Here is a 22,676-nt window from a genome sequence, read left to right on the forward strand (position 1 = left end):
ATACCGCCTGGGCTGCACGTTGTAATACAAAAAAATTATGTGGGAAAATGGCAAAGCACTAGAATCTGATTTTGAGAAGAGTTGTCTGAAAGGCTTTTGACAAATTAAATATGGGTATTATAAGAAGTTGTATTTTGTTTCTTTCTTATTTTTTATAAATTATTTACTATAGTAAACCTCTTCATTTGATATAAGCAAAATCAGTCCTACTCAGAATCCTTTTTACTTCCCTTTTTTTTGAGGTTAATGCTGGGTTTGCATTATAATGAATTTTTAATCTACTTTCTTCATCAAACAAGTGTGGGAAATAATAAATAAGCTCAAACAGGAAGTAAAAATGAGTCCATTTACAAAACTCAGCAGCGGTTTTTATTAGCTTGTTTTGTTTTCTGGACCAAACATCTAAGAAGGTAATGTGACAAAAATGCTTGCAATGGTTTTACCCGGTTTGAGTTTTCTCAAGTGCGAGGCTTCTTGCTGTCCAGCTACTAGAAAATTTCTAGCCTTTGTTCAATTGGTCTTAAACCAGTATGCATTTCTTTCTTTCTTTTTTAGAAAAATATATCTTTATTGATTTCAGAGAGAGGAAGGGAGAAGGAGAGAGTTGAAACATCAATGATGACAGAGTCATCATTGATTGGCCAGCATGCATTGCTTTACACTGACCTGCTACTAAAAAGTGACTGATAGGGATGTATAGTTCTGTACTCATGAAATTCTTGGCCAACTTGGATTTGGATACCCTAAGAGCTTGTTAACCAAAATTAATTATTAGATACTAGAGTGTACCTTAGATATATACATGGGAAACTATACCTCTGGATCAATCTTTGAGGAAATGTTGTTGGTTGATTGGGGTGATAGAATATAATGAAGGTAGAATAGGCTATGTGACTTTTAAACATGCAGATAACACAGTAAATTATCCAGAGGAAAGAACACAGGACTTCTTTAGAGAACAAAATAATGGATAAAGAAACTTTTTTCTATAGGACAGACACAAAAGGTGCCAGAAAAATTTAAACTTCAGAAACTTTAAAAACTATATATATATATAGTGTGACAATTTTTCTGAACTTCCCCAAAGGAGAATAACCCTTGTGAAAACCAAGACTCTATGTGATCCCTTTCAAAATTTTTGAAATGAAAGACAAACTGTGCATGAGTATGAATTACAATGTATTGGTAGGACTGTGATCTCTGCTCCATTTCATTTAAGAAGAACTTCTATCTTGATACTGAATTGACCTCAATCACTACAAGTGGCTTATTCGAGTTTGTCCTACTTCTGTCGTCTATCCTACAGATACAATGCAGATTTATTATGAAGAAATACTGACATGTTTATTCTCCGGGGCCAATAACAAAATAAAATTCAAAGCCATCTTTTACATGTTTACCTTAGAGCTCATTTCACTAATTTAACAAAATAAGTTCTTATCAATCAGGCTATGGTATTTTATTGCCAAGAACCCTTAAATATAAGAGAAATTCCATCAATACTCATACAATTAAAAGTAACCTAATTCATATGCTTTTTAGGGAGAAATTTATTATGAATTTTCATAATAAATTAGTGAGAATTCGGATGGCTAAGCTGAGCAGTACACAAAGACCCTTTTAATTTTAAATTATGCCTAGTTAAGGATGGAGAAGTAAGAATTCAGTATACAAGACAGAGAGAGAAGGTAACATAACTGGACAGATAGGGGTAAAGCAAAAGGCAGTCATACATCAAAGGATGTACACAAAAACAGAATCAGAAGCCTCAATGTGTGTCTTTCTACATTTTCCACCCCCCTGCAAGGAACATTTTCTCATGTATATTGTATCTTGTTGCTCCAAACTTCTAAGATATTTTATTTTGTCAATTACCTTATTTTTCTATGCATTAACACTTTCTACTAAACTAATAATTCCAATAGACAACTAAACATGCTCAAATCTCTTTTATATTACATTTTTTCCCCTCTTAACTCCCCCCCTCCCCCCCAGTTACCCTCTTACCTCTTTTTACACCTTCATAGTTAAACTTTTGGAAAGAGTGGTCTACACTTGTTATTTGAACTTTCTCTAATCTGGTTTCTAACTCTATCCCCTTACAATGAATTCTTCAGGTTATGTGGATAGTTCAATGGACTATCAGAGCATTTGATAAACCTTTCCATCGCCCTCCCTGAGACCCCACCCCTTTTGTTTGCCTCCTGCTGCTCTAGCTACTTCTCCTCAGATTTTATAGCTTCAGCTTCCTCTACTCAGTCCTTAAATGTTAGCTACTCAAGAGTTATTTAAAAAAATAAGTTCTTATCAATCAGTCTACAGTATTTTATTGTTAAGAACCCTTAAATATAAGAGAAATTCTATTAACATTCATACAATTAAAAATGACCTAATTCACATGCTTTTGTTCTAGGCAATTTTTTCTACGCACTCTGTACTTTCATCTACATTCATGGTTTCAGTTCCCATCGGCACACTGACTCATAAATTTATATTTCCTATCTAGACTTCTCCTCTGAGGTCTACATTCATGTATTCAACATGCAAACTCCACTTCATGTTTCATAGGCACCTTCATCTCATCATGCTTAAGCCTGAACTCACAATCTTCTCTATCAAGCCTTCTTGCATTGTTTGTTATCTCAACAAATAATAAAACCTTCTATCCAGTGGTAAGACAGAAAATAAGTATTCATTTTTGACACCTCTCTCTTTTCACTTCTGGTATTAATCAGTCACAATTTTACTCTTAATTTTATTTTAAATCTGTGCCATTGTTTGTTTAAAATGATTATATTATTTAAAATGATGACAATATCAATAGAAACCCCTTTTAAATTGTTTTCTAAGTCATTCAACTTCTCCTCTGTCTCTTTTTTTTTTTTGGATCAACTGCTAACCTTTGTAAAAGAGATGACTGAAATTGGAGTAAGCCCATTGCTCTGAAAGTTTGTTTTATCTGTACAGAACTCAGTGTTCCAAAAAGGTATGCCTAATTTATGAATAATAATTTCTTTACTTTAGGGTAATTTCATTGCCTTCTTGTCATAATCAACTGAATTACTCAGCCTAGACACCTCATCTCTTCCTTTATTCAGACATTTATTGAGCAACTTTCCCTCTGATGCCCTGGCTAAGTGCATTGAAAATAAGTAAGATACTGTCCCTGCCTTTATAAGGAGTTTCCATTTTCAGGCTGGTGTCAATTTCCTTGATTTCATTTTGAGATTGATGCAGACCCAGGAAAAGTTTATTTGATTTATACAACCTTCATAGGTTAGCCAAGATTCCTGCCGATCAGACAAACTTATCCAACTGTCATATAACATGTAAACTCAGATACAAAATGCTATTTTTAACTGAGAAACAGTTAACTTTAGAGACCATAATTGCTAGATTGCTATACTGATGAAGAATTTTAAATTGTTGGTTGCTATGTGAACATTTCGTTCAGTAATGCCCTTGGGATGTGACCACTGCATTTAGCCATTTCTCTCTCCTGAGATTTCCTTAATCTGAAGCATGAACTAATTTCAAGACTGCCTTCCAAAATGTATATGTTCCAGGAAGATATCTCCATTTAATATTCTTTTTTTTCTACTGGATTTCCCTTTTCTGTGCAGAGTCAATGCCCCTCCCCGCAATTCCTAACAGCTGTACTCTTTTCATTCAACAGATATTTTGTTAAACAATTGAACTTCATCTCAGCTTTAACTGACACCCAGGCTCTTTATTTGTTCCATTATATTTTTAAAAAATTAATCCCTTTTGTGTTCAATTCGATTGTATCAAATTATATCTTAGTTTAACTTGTAGTTTACCCCACTACCTTGCAGGACATTTGATCTTGTCTAAAACATCCACCAAGATGAGACATCTGGTCCAGGTCAAATGGCCCTTAGTTCAAATAGCCCATAACATTTATGTATGCTTGCAGGTTACAGAACTAATACATTAAAAAAAATTCTATCATGTTTTATTGTTCCAATAACTGTGTTGTGGCTGTACTGCTAATAATAACCCTTCTTACCTCGGTAACTGGTAGTAATGGCACTTGGGTTAAGGAGATGGGTTGGGTTTGGAATCTTGCAGAAAAGTGGGATTATTAACTATGAACATTTTGGATGGGACCACCATTTAAGGAGCTTTTGGCCTCGACCAAATGTCTCTGTGAACGTTTTGGACAGGACCAAATGTCCACTAATCCTCCACCAAACTGGAAAAAAAATTAGCAAAACAATTTTCAGATGAACCTTTTTGTCTTTCTGCATTGGGGTGACTATTATACATATAAACAATATTTAAAAAATAAGGTTCAGCACCATAGTTCAAAAAATTACTGTGGAGTACTTACCGTATGGTGATAGGGACAGATGCGTTTGTGCTAATGCTATAATTAGCAGAGAGTCAAGCTATTTTGGGAACTTCCACATCCATATTTAACTGTGGGTCTTCCTTCCACAAGAAATAAATGAAGAAATCGTTGTCCAAAATTCTTCTCACTACCTTTAAGAACAAAATTACATTAAATTAATGAGAAACGTAGATTTATTATATTCGGTAACAATCATTCTTTCAACAGAATCTTTGCCTTCAGGGAATTACAGTTTGGTGAGATCATAGGAGTATTATTAGATAATTATTCAATATAACAGTACAATATTAGAAATACACATTAGTTTCCACAGGCTGAAAATAGCACAATATTAACAGCATTAACTTGACATGAGATTTTCTTCTGACTCTGTTTACTAATAGATAGATGACCTTAACTATTCTGAGCCTCAGTTTCCTCATATATTAGAATGAGATAATGAGAGCAACTAATTATTAGAACTATTGTGATAATTAAATAAAATAATGAAATAAATATTGCCTGGCTCCTACTGAATATTGAATAAGTTGACTTATTACTATTTATATTTTAATTTTAATCTTTCATAAAAACAGAAATGATAAATTATAAGGAAAAAAAAGAAACAGCCTCACTTTCTCCAGCCCACCCTCCATCTCACTTTGATGTACTTTGCTATCATTTACATGTCCACATACAAATAGTTTTATTCATCTTCTTCTGTTCACTTAACAATACATTTTAGATATTTTCCCATGTAAGTACATAAATTTCTTTAAAAAACATTCTTGAGTGGAGTATAACTCATACAGAAAAATCACAAATTTTAACCATAGAGCTCAGTGAATTATCCCAAAGTGAATCTGCTCATGCGAACACCACCAATTAAAGATAAAGAACATTATTTACACTGTCAGACGTCCTATCAATCACCACTTCTTTCTTTCCTCCAACAAAAGTAACCACAATCCTGACATTTAACAGCTAAGGTTATTTTGCCTGATTTTAATGTTCATATTAGTGGTTCATACCGTATATATTCTTTTGTGTCTATTTGCTTTTTGCTCAATATTGTGTTTAAGAGATTGCATTCATGCTAGTTTATTAATTTTCATTGCTTTAATAATCTATAATGAACACTCACAATTCAGTTATTCCTTTTTCTGTAGATGGCCACCCCCTCCCAGGTTTTGGTTACTATGAATAACGCTGCTATGACAACCTGGTATGTGTCTCCGTTGTGCATATAACTGGGAGGTGAATTTTTCTGTGAATATGAATGTGATTTAGTAGCTATTGTGAATTTTTCAAGTGATGTTTTGAATTAACTGCTTACCAGCAGGATATATGAGAGTTACAGCTGATCCATATTCTTACCATCACTATTCTGTGTTTATTATTGTAGATTTAATTTTCTTCATATTAAGGAAGTTGAACATGTTTTCATGCTTAGTGGCTATTTTGATATCTCTTTCTGTGAAGTTTCAGTTTGTGTTTCTTGCTCATATTTGTGTTTGGTTGTTTTTTACCCCTATTGATTACAGAGTTATATCAGTGTATATATCTAATATTTATGTCTACATACATACATATGTATGCGTATAGGATGCAAGCTCTTTGTAAACCATATATATTGAAAATATCTTCTCTAATTCTGTAGACTGTCTTGCCAATATCTTAAGGACAAATTTTGATAAACATATGTTCTTAATTTCAGTGTAGGAAACAATTTTATCAATTGTGATTATAATTAGTAGTTTTTATGTCATCTATTGGATAAAATAACAGTATTAAAGATTCAATAATAAAATACGAGTAGCAAAGAATATCATAAAAGTGGTTGAAAAGTCACTCTTTTGAGATCCTCCTAAATGTCCTTTACTAGAGTCCACTCAACCCATCCAGGTTTTTATCACACTTCTGAGGACTTGAGCTGTACTAAAACCCCAATTAGCCTTGGGCTTGGCAGAGGGAAATGAAGCTTCCCCATTTCTGCCTCTCCTGAGATCATTAGCAGTTTTTTGAATTTCTACTCTGAGTGTTTTCCTTTATTTTTCCCATGACTTTCTATTCAGTTTCTTAGTCTGCTTTTCTCTGAACTTGAGAGCATAATTAACAATTTTTAGTATTATTTTTTACTTTAAAAAAAATTAGGGTAGGGCTTTGGGGGCACATTTAGAAACATAAAACTTTGTACTAGCATCTCATGTTTTCTCTCTTGGATACAGAAAAGATTCTATCATAAAATGGCATAAAATTGTTCTTCATTCTTGAATTGTTGCCTTGCTCTCTACTCCTATCCTTTCAGGGAAAAAACGGTGGTTCATTTTGTTATGCACTAAGGGAATGTTTGTTATCCTACTCCCTCCCACTATTTCTACCCAAAAGTCCATAATACTTAATATTTTTATAAGTTGTGTTATGTTACCATTTCAGACTCATATTTTTTAGATAAGACTTAGAAATGCAGTACACCGGATGGAGTAGAACATTTAGGTCAGGCTGTTGTGCCATATGTACAAGGTTTGTTTTTCAAAGCTTCAAAAACTGAATTTGAAAAAATGATTATACACATTAAACAAGGTGTATGCAGTGCCATGCAAGAATACATTATTTTTAAAGGAAGATCAACCACTAAAATCAATGACAGGGATGAAGAGTCTTATCCAAGTATAGCAAGATGCCATTATGAACCACAGCTACCCTGGAATATAGTACATGGAAAGGTTGCTTTAATAAAGGTAATAGGAGTGAAAATGAAAATACACAACTAAGCTTAGTTCTCTCTATAGCCTGCTATTATATAGTAACAGTTTCTGACCCACCATACTATTTATTCTATTAATAAGCTATTTCTTGTTTATATAATAACACTTTTAAATGAATTCAAAGTATTTTGCTGATAGTATGTGACAGTAGGCAGGGAAAGGAAGACCCCTGGCTACTGATGTATCTGCATGATTCCACAGCAAATATTTTCCCACTTCGGGGAAAACAGGTCATATTGTTTGATGACTTTTTCACTTTTGAATCAACTGACTTTGTGTCACAAAACCTAGATTCTGCAATAAGAGAAACACTATGAATAACCACTCAGGAGGAATTCTTTGGTTTTCACAAACAGTGCTAAAGACTTATATTTTCAAACACAGTTACAAAGAAAATTATTTTATTTTAGAATTGAAAAATTAGTGGCAATAGTAAAATAGAAAGAAAATATAGGATTTTCAAAATAGAATTACTAAAGACAATTATAAGCAATGACTACTCTAATAAGATAGACATATATTTTTATATTAAGTTTTATGGGTTCCACGTGCCACATTAACTTTAGTTCAACATTATTCATTACACCCAAAGACATCAAGCAAATGTTAATCTCTTTCTGATACACACACACACACACACACACACACACACATACACACACAGGGTGGGGCAAAAGTAGATCTATAGTTGTTCGTATGGGAAATAATACAATAATTAATAAATAATAATAATAATACAAGAATAAACTGTTTTACATACTCACAGCTATAAACTTACTTTTGCCCACCCTGCATAAGATTATATATATACATATATATATACACACACACACGCACAGGTATATACACACACACACACACACACACACATATATATGGCAAATGTGAAAAGCAGTGTCTCTTTCCCATAATATTCCAATTTGTACTGCCTTTGGACAGGACTTGAAAGCTCTAGAAGAGCTCATTATTAAGCCATTGAAGAAAGTCATTCTGTTGTTTCACTGAATAGATGCTCGATGCTGCATTAGTGAAGAAGTGTGAACCTACCCTTTTTGGAAACAATTTTTATGCTTTTAGACTGTGTATTAACTTTTTTCAATAAATCATTTATGTTGTGAGTTCTCTGAATATTTATCCAGAAAATATTTTGAAATTCTGCAAGGTTTATAATTCTCAAATTTTATTTATCCTGATGAAATCATTGATTGTATATATATATATATATATATTTTAAATACTCACCTGAGTATATTTTTTCCATTGCTTTTCAGAGAGAGTGGAAGGGGGAGAGAGAGAGAGGGAGAGAGAGGGAGAAAGAGAGAGAAACATCAATGCAAGAGACATATCAACTGGTTGTCTCCTGCATGAGCCCTGACAGGGGCCAGAGATTGACCCTGCAACCGAGGTACATGCCCTTGGCTGGAATCAAACCAGGGACCCTTCAGTCTGCAGGCCAGCACTATAACCACTGAGCCAAACTGGCCAGGGCTGATTGTATCTCTTGATTTAAGATTTATTAAATTAAAAAAAAATACTGCTTAGATCAATCAACAGCAATCATCACTTGTAAAACAGTAGACTCTAGTTTCTAGATATCATAGCCTTTTAGAGAGAAAATCTTATGAGTTTGAAAGCCTAGGGCAAAAGTAGGTTTACAGTTGTGAGTACATGAAACATAGAGGTTTTTCTTGTATTACTATTTATTAATTATTGTATTATTCTCTATACGAAACACTGCAAACCTACTTTTGTCCCATCCAGTATATAATATAAATTACTAGTAATAAATAATGAAATAATGCAGAGAGAGGAAAGAATGATATCCTAGGCAACTTTTTAATTTTTTTAATTTTGTTTTTTTAAAGATTTTATTTATTTTTTTTTAAATATACCTTTATTGATTTCAGAGAGAGGAAAGGAGAAGGAGAGAGATAGAAACATCAATGATGAGAGAGTCATTGATCAAGCCCACAACCCGGGCATGTGCCCCGACCGGGAATCGAACCCCGATCGCCTGGATCCTAGGTCGACACTCAACCGCCGAGCCACGCCTGGCTGGGCTCCTAGGCAACTTTTTAAAAATTTTGCTTTGCTTGGGTATTGCATTGGGTTGTAGAGCATGGAAAGTTCCCACTTCATTGAAATACTGAAGATAGAGTATTTATGATTTATATTGCTATATGGTTTACTATTTCAATTAGAAATGGATATTTTCTTCATTTGAACTACTGTAATGACTGCTCCCAAATATCAATGACAATTTGATTTAAGATCCTGTATAAATAAACATTCAGAAGAGATTCATCAGTTGATCATCAGTTTGAGTTAAAATGAAGTTCAACATCATTCCTTACAAAATGGGGAGTGATTAATACAGATAATATGTTTATTAAATCATGTACATAGTGGACATATTTATAAATTTCCATAAAATAACATGAATTTCTACCATCTTCCATAAAAGAAATAACACCATACATTTATATGGCACTTTGCATTTTTCAAAAATACTTTTATGTACATTTTTTCAAACACTGTGACCTCGATAATAAAAATTATATTTGCATTATTTACGGTCCAACTAAATTATAGAAAGGTTAATTGATTTACCCGAGTCGAACAGTTAGCGCGCACTGACTTGGGTTCGAGTCTGCCCTCGGGCACCTACAGGCATTTCGATTGGCCTGTGGCAGCAGCTGGATGGCCCCGTCATCGCTGGGGCTGCCTTTGTGGCATGTCATAAGCACTGTTCTCCGAGCCTGCCGAGCTCCCTACTGAACCCACGTGCTTTTGCTGCAGCTTTAGCACTCCTCTCTCCTGGCTCTCCTTCCAGGTCCGCATTTGTACATAGCAGCAGCGACCCCAGCAGCCACCTTAGCAGCAGCTGCGCAAGGTTAATCGCGCCTTAGGGTGACAGCGGCAGCGTGATCGGGCGTGATCGGGGTGAGCTGGTTAGCCAGGGGAAGGAGGGCAAGCAGAGAGCTCCGAGGGGCACCGGGGGGCCTCGCGGCAGTCCGGCCGGCATGATTAATTGCTGCCACATGCTTATTACACGCTGCTGCAGACTGGCTTCTGGGCCAGTTTCTAAAATTGATAGAGAGCATGTTTTAATTTTTCCTTGGCTGTTAATTTTGTTTAACCGGTTTAAAAAAACTGTAATACAAGACTCTCTTCATTTGGGTGAAACGGGTAAAATGAAAACAAAAAATTACACCAATTTTCTATCCTACTACTTGACCTTTATGAATCCAGGATTTTTTATAGTCTAATTGTTCTTTCCCTGAATAGATATGTCTCAAATGGATGTAACACGAATGACATACCGTATCCTGGGCCTCTAATTTCCGTGTTCCTACCGGGCGAGTTATAAGGGAGGAGAGATTAAAGCATTATCTGAATCAGACTTTTAGCACTTGCTTCATGTTGCCCTGGGCCAAACACTGTTCTAAGCACACTGAATGTGTTCTCTCTCTCAATCCGTGTAACAACTCTTTGATATCTTTGGTGTCATTATTATTGGTATTATTCCATTTTACAGAAACTGAGGCACAGAGACATTAAGTAACTTGCCCAAAAGGCAGAGCTAAGTAGTCCAGTTTGAGAAGTTTTTTAAAAAAAGACGTTTTTATTGATTTTAGAGAGAGAGAGGAAGAGAGAGAGAAACATTGATGTGAGACAGAAAGTGATCAGCTGCCACCTGCAGGCCCCTTATTGGGGATCAAACCCACAACCTAGGCATGTGGCCTGACCCGGAATCGAACTGGCGACCTTTTTTGCTGCTGCACAGGATGATACTCAACCAACTGAGCCACACGAGGCAGGGCAAGAGAAATTTTCTTAATCACCGGTTTATACTGTTCTTGAGATGGTCATGGCAGCAATTTCAATCCTTGGCTGAGTTCGTTTGTCTTTGCGCTTCCCTCTGCCTACCAGGAGCTAGCTCGTGCCTCACTAGGTCATTCCCCGATGTCATTACATCAGAAGCAGACTTGTGTCTCTCACTGACTTATTTCTTCGTAAAGTTCAGTCATAAAAATAGGGTCTAATTGTTCTTAACACAATTGCTCTGTTTCAAGAAAAGTTTAATGAATCATATCATTCTAGGTCAGGGGTTGGCATACTGTGACCTTTGGGCCAAATTCTGCCGTTGTCTGGTTTTGTAAGTAAAGTTTTTTTGGGAACACGGTCACACTCATTTATTTACTTTTGTCTATGACTGCTTTCATGCTCTACTTGGCAGAGTTGAATAGTCGTGACAGAGAATGTGTGGCCTGCAAAGTTACTTACTCTCTGGCCATTATAGAAAAATTTGCAACCCCTTTTCTTCTCCTGATCAAGTAGAGCCAGGAAAATAATTATCTTTGATTCAATTTACATATTGACCAAACTCTTGAAATCTGTACCCCTTTCTTCCTACTTATCAGAGGAAGAATGTATAACAATGTTTAATAAAATAATTTCCTAAATAAAGTCTTAATGCCTATCAATTTTTCATCACAACCATCAAAGTTAGTACCTCACAAACAAAACTTTAAGAAGTGTTTTAATCAAGTGCTTACTCTACATGAGGCAAGAATGGAGTCCTAAGGAGATTGGGAATAGAGTGTGAAACACAGTCTAGATTATGAGGAGTTCCCTATTTAGTAAAGACAGTTAAGCACAGATTCCTGCTCTAAGCAATTTCTCTACTCAGCCCCAGTTCTTAATAGATACTCCCAATATAAGACCTGGCATGGTCAGCTTTCTTATAGTATCGTGTACACAGCATCTCTCTGCTAAACAGTGAGAAATGGGGTACACATCATCTCTTATCCATCTTTGTATTTCTCACAGTGCCTAGCAGAGTGTGGTGCACTTTCCAGGCACTCAGTAAGAATTTGTTGAATTTGACTTGTGCTGTCATTAGAAAGATAAAATAAAAAGCAATCTCTACATACCTACTGAATGGCAATGTATGAATTCATCATCCATGCTTTCAACCCTACTTCCTCCCATATTCATCTAAAACAAGCTCCACTGGGAGCTAGCTAGTAAGAAAGGACAAAGGTACCCCCAACATTTTATGGTAGGCATTGTAAAACTGCTTAAAACAACCGAACAGATTTTCAAAAAATTTTATCTTTCAATTATAGTTTTCATTCAATATTATTTTGTATTAGTTTCAAGTATGCATCATAGGTTAGACAATCATTTGCTTTACAAAGTGATCCCCCCGATATTTCAAGTACCCCCCTGGCACCATACATAGTTATTACAATATTACCGACTATATTTCCCATGCTGTACTTTACATCCCCTTGACTATCCTGTAACTACCAATTAATACTTCTTAATCCCTTCACCTTTTCCCCCCAAGCCCTGTGTCACCCATCAGTCTGTTCTCTGTATATATGGGTCTGTTTCAATTTTGTTTTTTAGATTCCACATATAAGTGAAAACATATGGTATTGGCCTTTCTCTATCTGACTTATCTCACTTAGCATTAATGCCCTTACTATTTGCGACAGATGTTTTTTTCCTGTAAGAAAAGATGCTTTTTAATATGTCAGAAACACTGTGGGATTTTATTGGCCTTGGCATAAATATCTAATGAAGATACTCTGTATTCTGCTGAGATTCATTTTGTAGAGAAAGGCAGATGTTAAATTCTTTGGATTTAATTTGTTTTCTTTAGTACTATCAGAAATCTCTTCTCTTAGCCCCCCCCCCCCCAAATGCACAAAAAAGGAGGGCCCAATAATCCTACTTGTTCTATTTATTTCTACCTGGAATAAATACCTAAAACTAGTCCTTCTACTACTTTCTTAAATACACACATAAAATAATATCGAGATTGCTTCTGAGTCTCCTTCTCCTGCTGGAGCTGCTCATGTAATTTGCCTCCTGTATCTTGGTCAGATGTCTGCTCCTAATTCTCAAAGATCACACACTTCCAAAGGGCATGCTTACTTCTTTCCAGAGAAGCAGCGCAGAATGGATTCCGCTACATGGTAATGCAGCCCACGACGAAACCTCCTGATTGATACTGCTTGCTGAATAGAGCTTATTTTCTGAAAGTGTACCTACAGGGTTTCGTGTGGTGTCATCCCGTCTCCTGTGACCTATCGGTAGCTCCTTTGACTGGGTTTCAGAATTGTGAATTGGTTCAGTGGCAGATTCAAAAAGCTTCCTTTTCATCCTGACTGCTGTCCTCAGAGCCGTTTCTCTCCCACAGGGCGTTCTTTTTTAAACTATCTTTTCTAAGGGTTTTTACTATAACCCCATAGGGATTCAAGTTTTATCTTCCGATTTTTCTTTTCAACATCAATTAGTTGGAGAGGCAAACTGAGAAAAGATAAATCTACGGTTTTGAACTAGGAAGGTAATTCAAAGCTGACATTGGCTTATGACCTGTTCTCCTTTCCCCTTTAATATTTGATGACACAAAATACGAATGTACAATACATGTTTGTAGAATGGAATTGAGCTTTTACGGAAATGTTCAGGAATGGAAAAAATGGCAAAGTAAAAAAACCAATGAACCAAACCAAAAACAAACAAACAAAAAATAAAAACCCAGACAAAAATCAACCTCTAGACTCTAGAGTGAAACATCTGTTTTAATTCCCTCACTCCTTTTAATTGCTCCTATACATAATATACTGATGTCAAAGGAAAGAAAATTAGCTCTAAGTCAAGTTAAGGGACACCTTTTAAAAACTGTGGGTGTCTAACTGGATCACAGAAGTCTTTGCGTCCATCTCTTGTGAGGCTTCTATGAGTCTGGCAAATTTCAAGAGGAGTTAAAGCAGCATCCCCATGGAACAGTCTACTGAGGTATCCCCAACAGTGTGGGATTGAATGACCACTTTAAAAATGAACAACAAAAAATGCTTTATAGACAAAACTATTTCTTCCATTCATAGGCTATAAAAGTCCTGTGAGTAAACAGCCTAGATGTATTCAGTGCTGTGACAACGATGTAAGACAAGGACAGGGTTAGGGAAGAATTACCATGGCACTGTTTTTTTTACTAATAATTTCTAGTTTAATTTTTTTGGTAGGTCAATGGATATGAAAGGCAGAAATAATCCTATGGCACTAATACCAGCTTGGGTTTCTATTGGTTTAAATTAAAGAACCAACTTGAGCAGGGTGTATATATGCGTGGCATGTATTTCTACGGCCTTCAAAAAGAGCACATTGAGTGGCGGTATGGACATGAGCCAGGACCAAGGACCCAGAGGAGGAGAATTCCCAGAGGCTGGCTGCTTCTTTGGCTAGGAGCTGTTTTTAGTTGGTAAAAACACACTTTCCACAAGGAAACACCTTCTAATTCTATATGACTTAAAGAAATTGCAGAGCCAGAAAATCATTTTGCTTTGTGGCTTTAAATGATTATGTTTGTGTCTTTTGTTCTGTTCAGTTTTGTTTTGTTTCCCCTGAAATGCACCATTACTTCCAAATTTCATGGTCGTCTACCACCATTTAAGTTTTGAATATAAAAACAAGTTTTCCTTTTTAAAATCTTCTCTCTCTCTTTTAACATAAATAAATCAGACATTCTAAAGCTATCATTTAAACATGAGTGCTTACATTCCTGGGAAATAAATAATGCTGGCCTAGTTCTGACAAGTTAGTTTCTTTCTAAAATATAAATTCTCAGTTTTAACTTAATGTTCAAAACTTCTGATATAACCAGTTTTCCAAAAGTGCTTCTTTTAGATATTTTACTCAAAGTCAAATGATAAAAAGATTTTAATTTTGTTTAGAAAGTACAGAATGATGAATCGATTTTGCAAAGTATTTCAAAGTAGAGGAGAAAATGATTTGGGAAATAATGAGTTGCCCTGCAGTAGACAATCTATCCAAAAAGACATTACACCTCCAATATAGGGAATTGTTAAAACTATTGTGCATTCGTTTCAAAAGAGATAAAACAATTATCACATTTGGACTACTGCAAGTAATACACTTAGTAATGTTTGGCCACAGAAGAGGACCATAAATTCTGGTTACAGAGATCCTTGTGAGCATATTGTGTAATGTAGAAAACGCTGGATATAGAGGCATTTCCTTAAACAAAGGAAATGCTCCTTTTTTTTAAAAAAAATGAGCTAAGATAATGCTAAAAGAGTGATAGGAATTTCCCCAATTGTCAAATGAATCCTACTCTGGAATGATTTTTTCCAAGTTACCAAGTATCGAATGCAATTCATATTTAGTGATTTATATTATAAAAATATGCTCTGGCCCTGGCTGGTGTGGCTCAGTTGGTTGGGCGTCATCCCATGCACTGAAAGGTTGCTGGTTCGATTCCTGGTCAGGGCACATGCCCAGGTTGCAGGTTTGATCCCCAGCAGGGGGTGTGCAGGAAGCAGGGAATGGGTTTCACTTTCACATAGATGTTTCTCTCTCTCTTTCTCTCTCCGTCTCCCTTCCCCTCTCTCTAAAAAATAAAAAAAAAAATCTCTAACAAAAATGCTCTGAAACATTTGGAGCATTTATGTTTTACTGCAATAGCTATATGCCATCAAATTCGTATGCTTGCTGATTCTTCCTGGTTCAGAGCCTGTCTGTAAGTCACGCTCCATTGACTGACTCATAAATTAAAGAAAGTTTCAAAGAAAACTAGAAAGAAACAAGATTTTTTTCTTTTGGTAATGCTTCATGCACTAGGCTAGAAAAGTTTCCCCATAATATTTAAATGAATAATTCATTGATTCAATAGGTTAACACTTGAGAAAGAAACATAACCCATAGGAGGTCAAACATTTAATACTCACTATAGAGAATGGTCCCATTCAAAGTGTTTGTTTTTATAGTCAAGTAGATGGTAATAATTCTGTTATGTTCCTTCCCCAGGACAAACTTCCACTCATTTAGGGTTGCAAAAAAAGGCAGTTCTAAGTAGGAATTCCCGTTGAAAGATGGAAAAAATAAATCTGCATCTAATAAAAAAAACTCACGTTAATATATTCTGATATATTATTGTATTGCTAATCAAGCAGATGAGAACATAATGTTAATAGTTAGCATTCATTTAAAAAGATAAAAACTGATATTTACAAATATTATTTAGTCCCAATTTTAAGAAATTTAGATATGTAAGTACAATAAGTTTGTAAAGTTATTGTCTCATATAATTAACCACCAGTCTAGAGGAAATGACAAAGCAAGAATCTAAATTTTTTTGTTCATGGATGAGCTTTAAAGGTGGATAAACACCCTGAAATTGTATGAAGAAAATCTGTGTCCCTGCATATGTGAAATAATAGTTTTCATTAGATTTTTAATATTTCCTGTGGTACAAGTGGCTGGACATCAAATTAATACACTTAACATCGATAAAGTTTATTTGATATAATCAAACCTCAATAAAAAACAAAAAAAAATCCAGTGACACAAAAAGATTAGAAAATTGTCACATTATTTTTATTAACAGTCATTAATATTTAGTGTCTTTCACTGATATATAAGATATTTTATAAGGAGTATTACTATACTATACAAGGTTTTTAACAATTTTTAGGGCTATCCTTTTAGAATTCTTAATCTTTGATTAATCTCAAAATCTTGAGACATAAATTTTAAAAAGTATTTCTTTTACTGTCATGTTTAGATCTATGGACTTGGTACACTGAACAAGTGTATTACATAAGATCTTGAAAATACTTTATTTTTTTGTCTCTCTCACAATGGGAAAGTTTTCTCTGCCTCTGGGTGAAAAATTGGCAACCCTATGAGTCGTACTTTCTTTCTAAGTGATACAATAATTAAAAAAACAAATATCCAGTCTAAGAAATTTATCAACATTTACATTTTCCTTCATAGATATGACTTCCCCTGCCCCTCTTCACCAGTCAAAGCCTGTAGAGTACCCGACACCTGTTGTCTGTCTTGAGGGGCAGGAAGAAGCTGGTTTTTATTCTTTTTCTCTTCTTACCACCTCCCCTTTAGGCTAGCTGCTGTTTCGGACCTTTCTAGCTTTAAATGGGAGAAGACAAGGTGCAGTGGAAAGAAGTAGAGTAAAGGAGAGCTACTAGAGTTGGTGATTAATATTGTAAGCAGGCCTCTTGCTCTCTAGGAATAGCAGATGTTTGAAATGGTAGGAATATCAGATAAAATACAGGATGCTCGGTTAAATTTCAATTTCAAATAAACAACAAATACTTTTTTTAGTAGATTTCATGCAATGTTTGAAACATAATTGTACTAAAAATGATTTGTTGTTTATTTGAAATTCAAATTGAACGGAGTGTCCTCTATATTTAGGCGTTAAGCTGTTAAATCTGGCAACCCTATGACTCATGAGGATTTGTTCAGTCTTAAGAAACACTTCGCCAACTCCAATTCCTAGCACGTGTGCTATAGCCTGTCTTTGGTTTGTCACTCTTAACTTGGTCCCATTCTGATTTTTCACATTATGTACAGACTCCTGCTGTTGACAACCACTTTCTTGTGTCAAAGAAAAAGTTGCACTGGACAAAGTTAAACAGGCAAGAAAGAGTTTATTTGAGGCTAATGCAACAGTGGAGAGAGGCCAGAATTCAGTCTTTGCTCAACTTCTCTGAAACAAAAGGTGTGAGAGTTTTTAAGAACTGAGGTAAAGGGATCATAGGCTACCTGTTTTGCTAGTTGGCCTTACCCCCCAAAACTTAAACTTTCTCATCTTTTTTGCAAAGTGTTGACTCTATTACAGATCTCCCCATTGCCCCTTCTTTGCTTCCCTCCACCCTGCCCCCGCCCCTCCTAAGCCTTCACCACATTATTGCTTATGTCCATGGATTATGCACATATATCTCATATATATGCATATATATCTCATCTTCATTACAGGAGGTAACTTACAACTTGGAGCAAAGCATCCATTGAAGTCAGGCTCCTAGCCTCCCACGGACACTGGGTGACAGGGCCACTATTTTGATTACATTTGAAAGAGATGGCTCCCGGTCCTGCAGAAAGACATTCCAGGGCTGTGAAACTGGCAAAAACCTTTCAAAAAGATTTACATGCCAAAGGAGCCAAAGAAAGAATTTACAATGGAAAATTTTCTTAAGTAAATTCTCTAAGAAAAGAAAGGGCAGAATCCTAGAGTCCGGAAGAAGCCTGTCTGTCTAAAATTTGGTCAAGCTGAGGGGAATGTTAACATGGTCTTGGCACCTGGCTAGAAAAACCACTAGAGCAGAATGTAAAATGACTCTGGCGAAATCTAGTTCATGGGAAACACTCCTACATTCCCTGTCCTACTGTCTGTGAGGGTATAATTTTCAAACAGTCTTCTCTTTCTTTCCCTCACCTCCCTCAACACACACACACACACACACACACACACACACACACACACACACACACACACACAGGCTGCTCTGGCTTTCTCAGGTGTGATTGTTGGTCCATAGTGTTTCATGTGATGAGTGGGAGAGGGTGAAGGGTGAGCTGGCCAGATAACTTTCTACCAAAGCATTGTCCTCAGAAGTGTGTCTCTAAAACTCCCTCCTCTTCTAATGCTGCCCCTTTTTATTTCAAGAGTATTTCCTAGTTAAATCCATCCTGCTTTTAGGTATGGCACTTCAGTTTCTTTACAGCATTATCCCGGGTCATAAAATAAAGTTTATTTTTAACATTTGTTAATATCTATAACTTTGTATTGCCAGCTACAAATAATATAATTTATCTATTAGCAAAGTGCTTGATTTAGGTCGCATGGTAGCACATATTTTATAATTTCTTCTCCTTCTGCACACAATCTTTAACTCCTAGAAATTTACCTAACTGGCTCTTTATTTTACTGGATCTGTTTTTTTCCTCAAAGTGTTTAGGCTTAGTTAGCAAATCCTTCATCAGTGCTAATATGCCTAGAAATCTCTGTAATACCTAATAGTTACTTTTATTAAAACTTTCTCCCCCCTTGACTCTCATGACAATGTACTACAATTTAATTTGATTGTGTTCTTACTTGCTCTGTAGCATCTTTTCAGAATGTTCTTTCAACCATCCTGTAACACGCAGTTTCCAAAGCTCTGTCCTGGAACATAATTCATCTATGTCTGTTCCAAATCCGATTCTTCTCCATTTTCTTCATCACCGCACTATTCTCTCAGGCTGAGAACCTGAGCGTCACTACCCGCCCATCTCTTCTCAAACTAGCTGCTGGTTCCTGTCACCTCTTTCTTAGATCAAATCTTGCAACTTTCCTTCTGCTACCACTGCCCTTATTTAAGGTCTCATTTCATTTCAACTCAAGTGTTGGCAACAGCTTCTTTCTAACTGGCCTCCCTTCCTGTAGTGTCCATTAGCTGTCATTGCTGTCATGTCAACGTCACGCACTTGCAACCATCTAAGAACTTCCATACTAGGGAATGATTCATTTGCTTATGGAGGAAACTAGGCCCTCCACGATCTTATTTTTCATGTTTCCACACACATACACATCTACCAGTGAGGTTGAACTACATTTTCTTCTGTGGCCCTACTTGCGTGCACACTGTTCTGTTTGTCTAAAATGCCCTTCCCCATAATCCTAGGTACGTAATAAGACTTCCTTTCATTCAAGGCTCACCTTGAAAATCCTCCCAAATTTGAACTCCCTGTCACATTATAGCTACAACTCTTTTAGTGCATGCCTGTTTTCTACCTTATATTGTAGTTTTTAGAAATTTCGGGTTGAACTGATACAATAGTGTTATGTCCGACAATCAGATCACCTATTTGGTGGAAAGACAATCACTCCAGAGCTGATAATGTAACAGCAAAAGGGACTTTTATTCCAGCTAGCTGGGGTTTGGTTATATCCAACACAGTGGAATTCTGACTTGAACCCTGATCTAAATTTACAACAAGCTTATATAGGGTTACAGTGAGCAAGGAATCATTGTCCTTGCAAGGGTTGTAAATTCTTCAGGAAGGGTGGGCTCAGGATGTTTCTCAACCACAGGTGCCTGAAGGTTGAGTGCACCTGGTATTTGTCAAACCCACCGGTTTAAGTTAATTCCTGGAACTGCCTCCACCCTCTGCAGTTTACTGAGTCACTCATGTATGCTTTTCGTCCTGCCCCAGGGCCTAGGGGCCTGCCTCTGTCTTGGTGGGTCCTCACAATAGTAAATCTGAATCTGTTACATTGGACAAGGAAGGTAAATTAACTTTACCTAGTATAAACAGAATATTCTAAATAAATGAATTCTGAGAAGACGCTGGAGGCAAATGTGAGTTAAGGGGATGGATTTGCTTTCTTGTGACCAGAAAAGCCCATAACATCGTTAGAGCTGGACCAGATGGAGTAGAATGTTTAATGGATATGGAACTGCACACCCACCATTTTTTAATATATAAGGAGAAAAACCATATGCCAAATCAAGTTAAAATGTAGCTCTATACTGGAGGAAGTTTGGATGACAACTTTGGATGTGGCTATGGCAGAAGAAAATGAAATGGCTCAGATGACAAAGACAACGGACTTTGGTTTTAAATTAATAGACTCTTTATCAGATAACTTGTCAACTATTTATTTATTTATTATTATTATTTTTTTAATATATCTTTATTGATTTCAGAGAGAGGAAAGGAGAGAGAGAGAGAGATAGAAACATCAATGATGACAGAGTCATTGATTGAGCCCGCAACCCGGGCATGTGCCCTGACCGGGAATTGAACCCCAATCGCCTGGATTCTAGGTCGACGCTCAACTGCTGAGCCACGCCCGGCAGGGATAACTTGTCAACTATTCAAATGTTGCCTGTCTTGATTCTAGCACAATATGGTTTTAGACACTTTTTCTTCCTATTGCTTTTACCTATATTATTTAGAGTCACTGATGTTTGCATTCACTGAACCAGTATTTATTGAGTGGCTACTACATGCTAGAACTGGTCAAGGAATGCAGTGGCGAGCAAAACAGATAAAGACCTCACCCTCATGAATCTTAAATGCTAGTTTCATGGAAGAAAACCCCAGGTTAGAAGTTGGTAGAATTTATTCTGCTGATGTGGTAGAATTTTTCCTGGGTCCTGGGAAGATATGCCACCCTATTGGCTTATTTCACGGAGGAGCATTAAGCCTATTGTGAGATGTAAGACTAGATAAAAGGGAGAGCCCAGCAAAACCTCTTTCATCTGCCTTCCCATGCTCTTCATTTTCTGGTGCAAAGATCTGTGTCTGAATCCTCTTTGTTCTCCTGTGGCATGACCAGTTTTGTACACTGTAGCAAATATATTCCTGGATAAATACAGCTAGAGCCAAAATGATCATTTGTGGTCTTTTTGAAAAACAAAGGACAGAAAAAGTATTCTTTTAACTAAAGTGGGATGAAGAAAGACTATAGAAATTGGGTTCTAGCATTTTTTTTTTTTGTGGATAAGTAAGCTTTTCACATTATTGATAAATCTGCAGGAAAATTTCTGTAAGAGGATACTCTTTATATAAGGGTTCATATGTGAATGCAATTTGGATCCATAATCAAGTTTTACTTATTCTGAGAAGTAGCACACTCACGGAGAGCAGTAAAAATGCAATTTGCTTAAAAAAAAAATGACTTCCACGTGACTTTGCAGGAGCACAGCTATTGTATAATTCAGGCGCACCTGCCTGCTTCCCAGCTCACACACTCCCTGAACCTTTTTTTCAGAGCTGACAGGTTTTATGAAAATTATTACAGGGAACAACAATTATGAACAATAAACATTTGCTATTGAATTGCTTTCTAACCGTATTAATTTTCATTATCATCATGTTTAGTGAATATGTTGAAAAACAGAACTGCCCTGAATGTGGAAAACAAGACTAATTGGGGTTAGGCGGAGTGTTTTCCTGCTGCTTCCAAAAGCCTCTTCAGGCAACGCTTTTGAACACACTCCAGGTTTATTTCTCTTCCAATTATAAAAGGGAAAAAAACCCAGGGTTTTTATATAAAAATATGTACTAAACATCTTAGAAATATGTCACATAGTAGTTCATTAGTGGCTTCTAATTATAACTTAGACATATGTAATGTTTAAATGTCTTAAAAAGGATTATATAGGCTGATCTAATTATATTAACTTATATGGTTAACAAAATTGAAAATCAGCCCTAAATTATGCTACATTAAAAAACCTCCTAGCTCTTAAATTGTCAAAGGAAGGTATAAACAAAACCACAGTCCAGATCTTGAAGCACCTTATGTTAAAATATGGGTGAATTTAATTTTTTTCACCCAATATACTTCTATAATATGAATCAGGACCACAGTCAATTAATAACAAAAACTCATTGAAATTTAATCAAGGAGAGCACCATGGAATATTTTATGATAACGAAAAAACAGATGAGATTAGTATCTTTACTCTGAACATAACACAACCGAGCAGCATAAATTTTATTCATTCTGAATAGAAATGGACTCCTTTGTCTACAGTGTGAATTATAATCCCCTCAGTCTAGTATAAAGGTTTTTTTAGGACCTAACCCCCAAAACTGACGTATTAACATACAAATAAACTACAAATATGATGGGCCACAAATTATCCATATACAACTTATTGTAATTCTTGCTACTAGAAGAAACAATATTGTTAGCTACTACTCCTGTATAATGGAAA

At 35.9% G+C, this 22,676-nt stretch overlaps 1 protein-coding gene across 1 annotated transcript in view; it reads right to left on the reverse strand.

The window, feature by feature from the left end:
• The window catches only part of EYS (EGF-like photoreceptor maintenance factor), a 1,117,601-nt gene that overhangs the window by 210,099 nt on the left and 884,826 nt on the right, over positions 1–22,676 (reverse strand). Inside the window, 3 exon segments of the mRNA XM_087817245.1 lie at positions 4,355–4,405; positions 4,407–4,506; positions 15,888–16,052. Of these exon segments, the coding sequence (XP_087673371.1) occupies positions 4,355–4,405; positions 4,407–4,506; positions 15,888–16,052 (316 nt within the window).

The sequence above is a fragment of the Miniopterus natalensis genome, chromosome 5, assembly GCF_054644295.1.
Source record: "Miniopterus natalensis isolate mMinNat1 chromosome 5, mMinNat1.hap1, whole genome shotgun sequence".
Lineage (NCBI taxonomy): Eukaryota > Metazoa > Chordata > Mammalia > Chiroptera > Miniopteridae > Miniopterus > Miniopterus natalensis.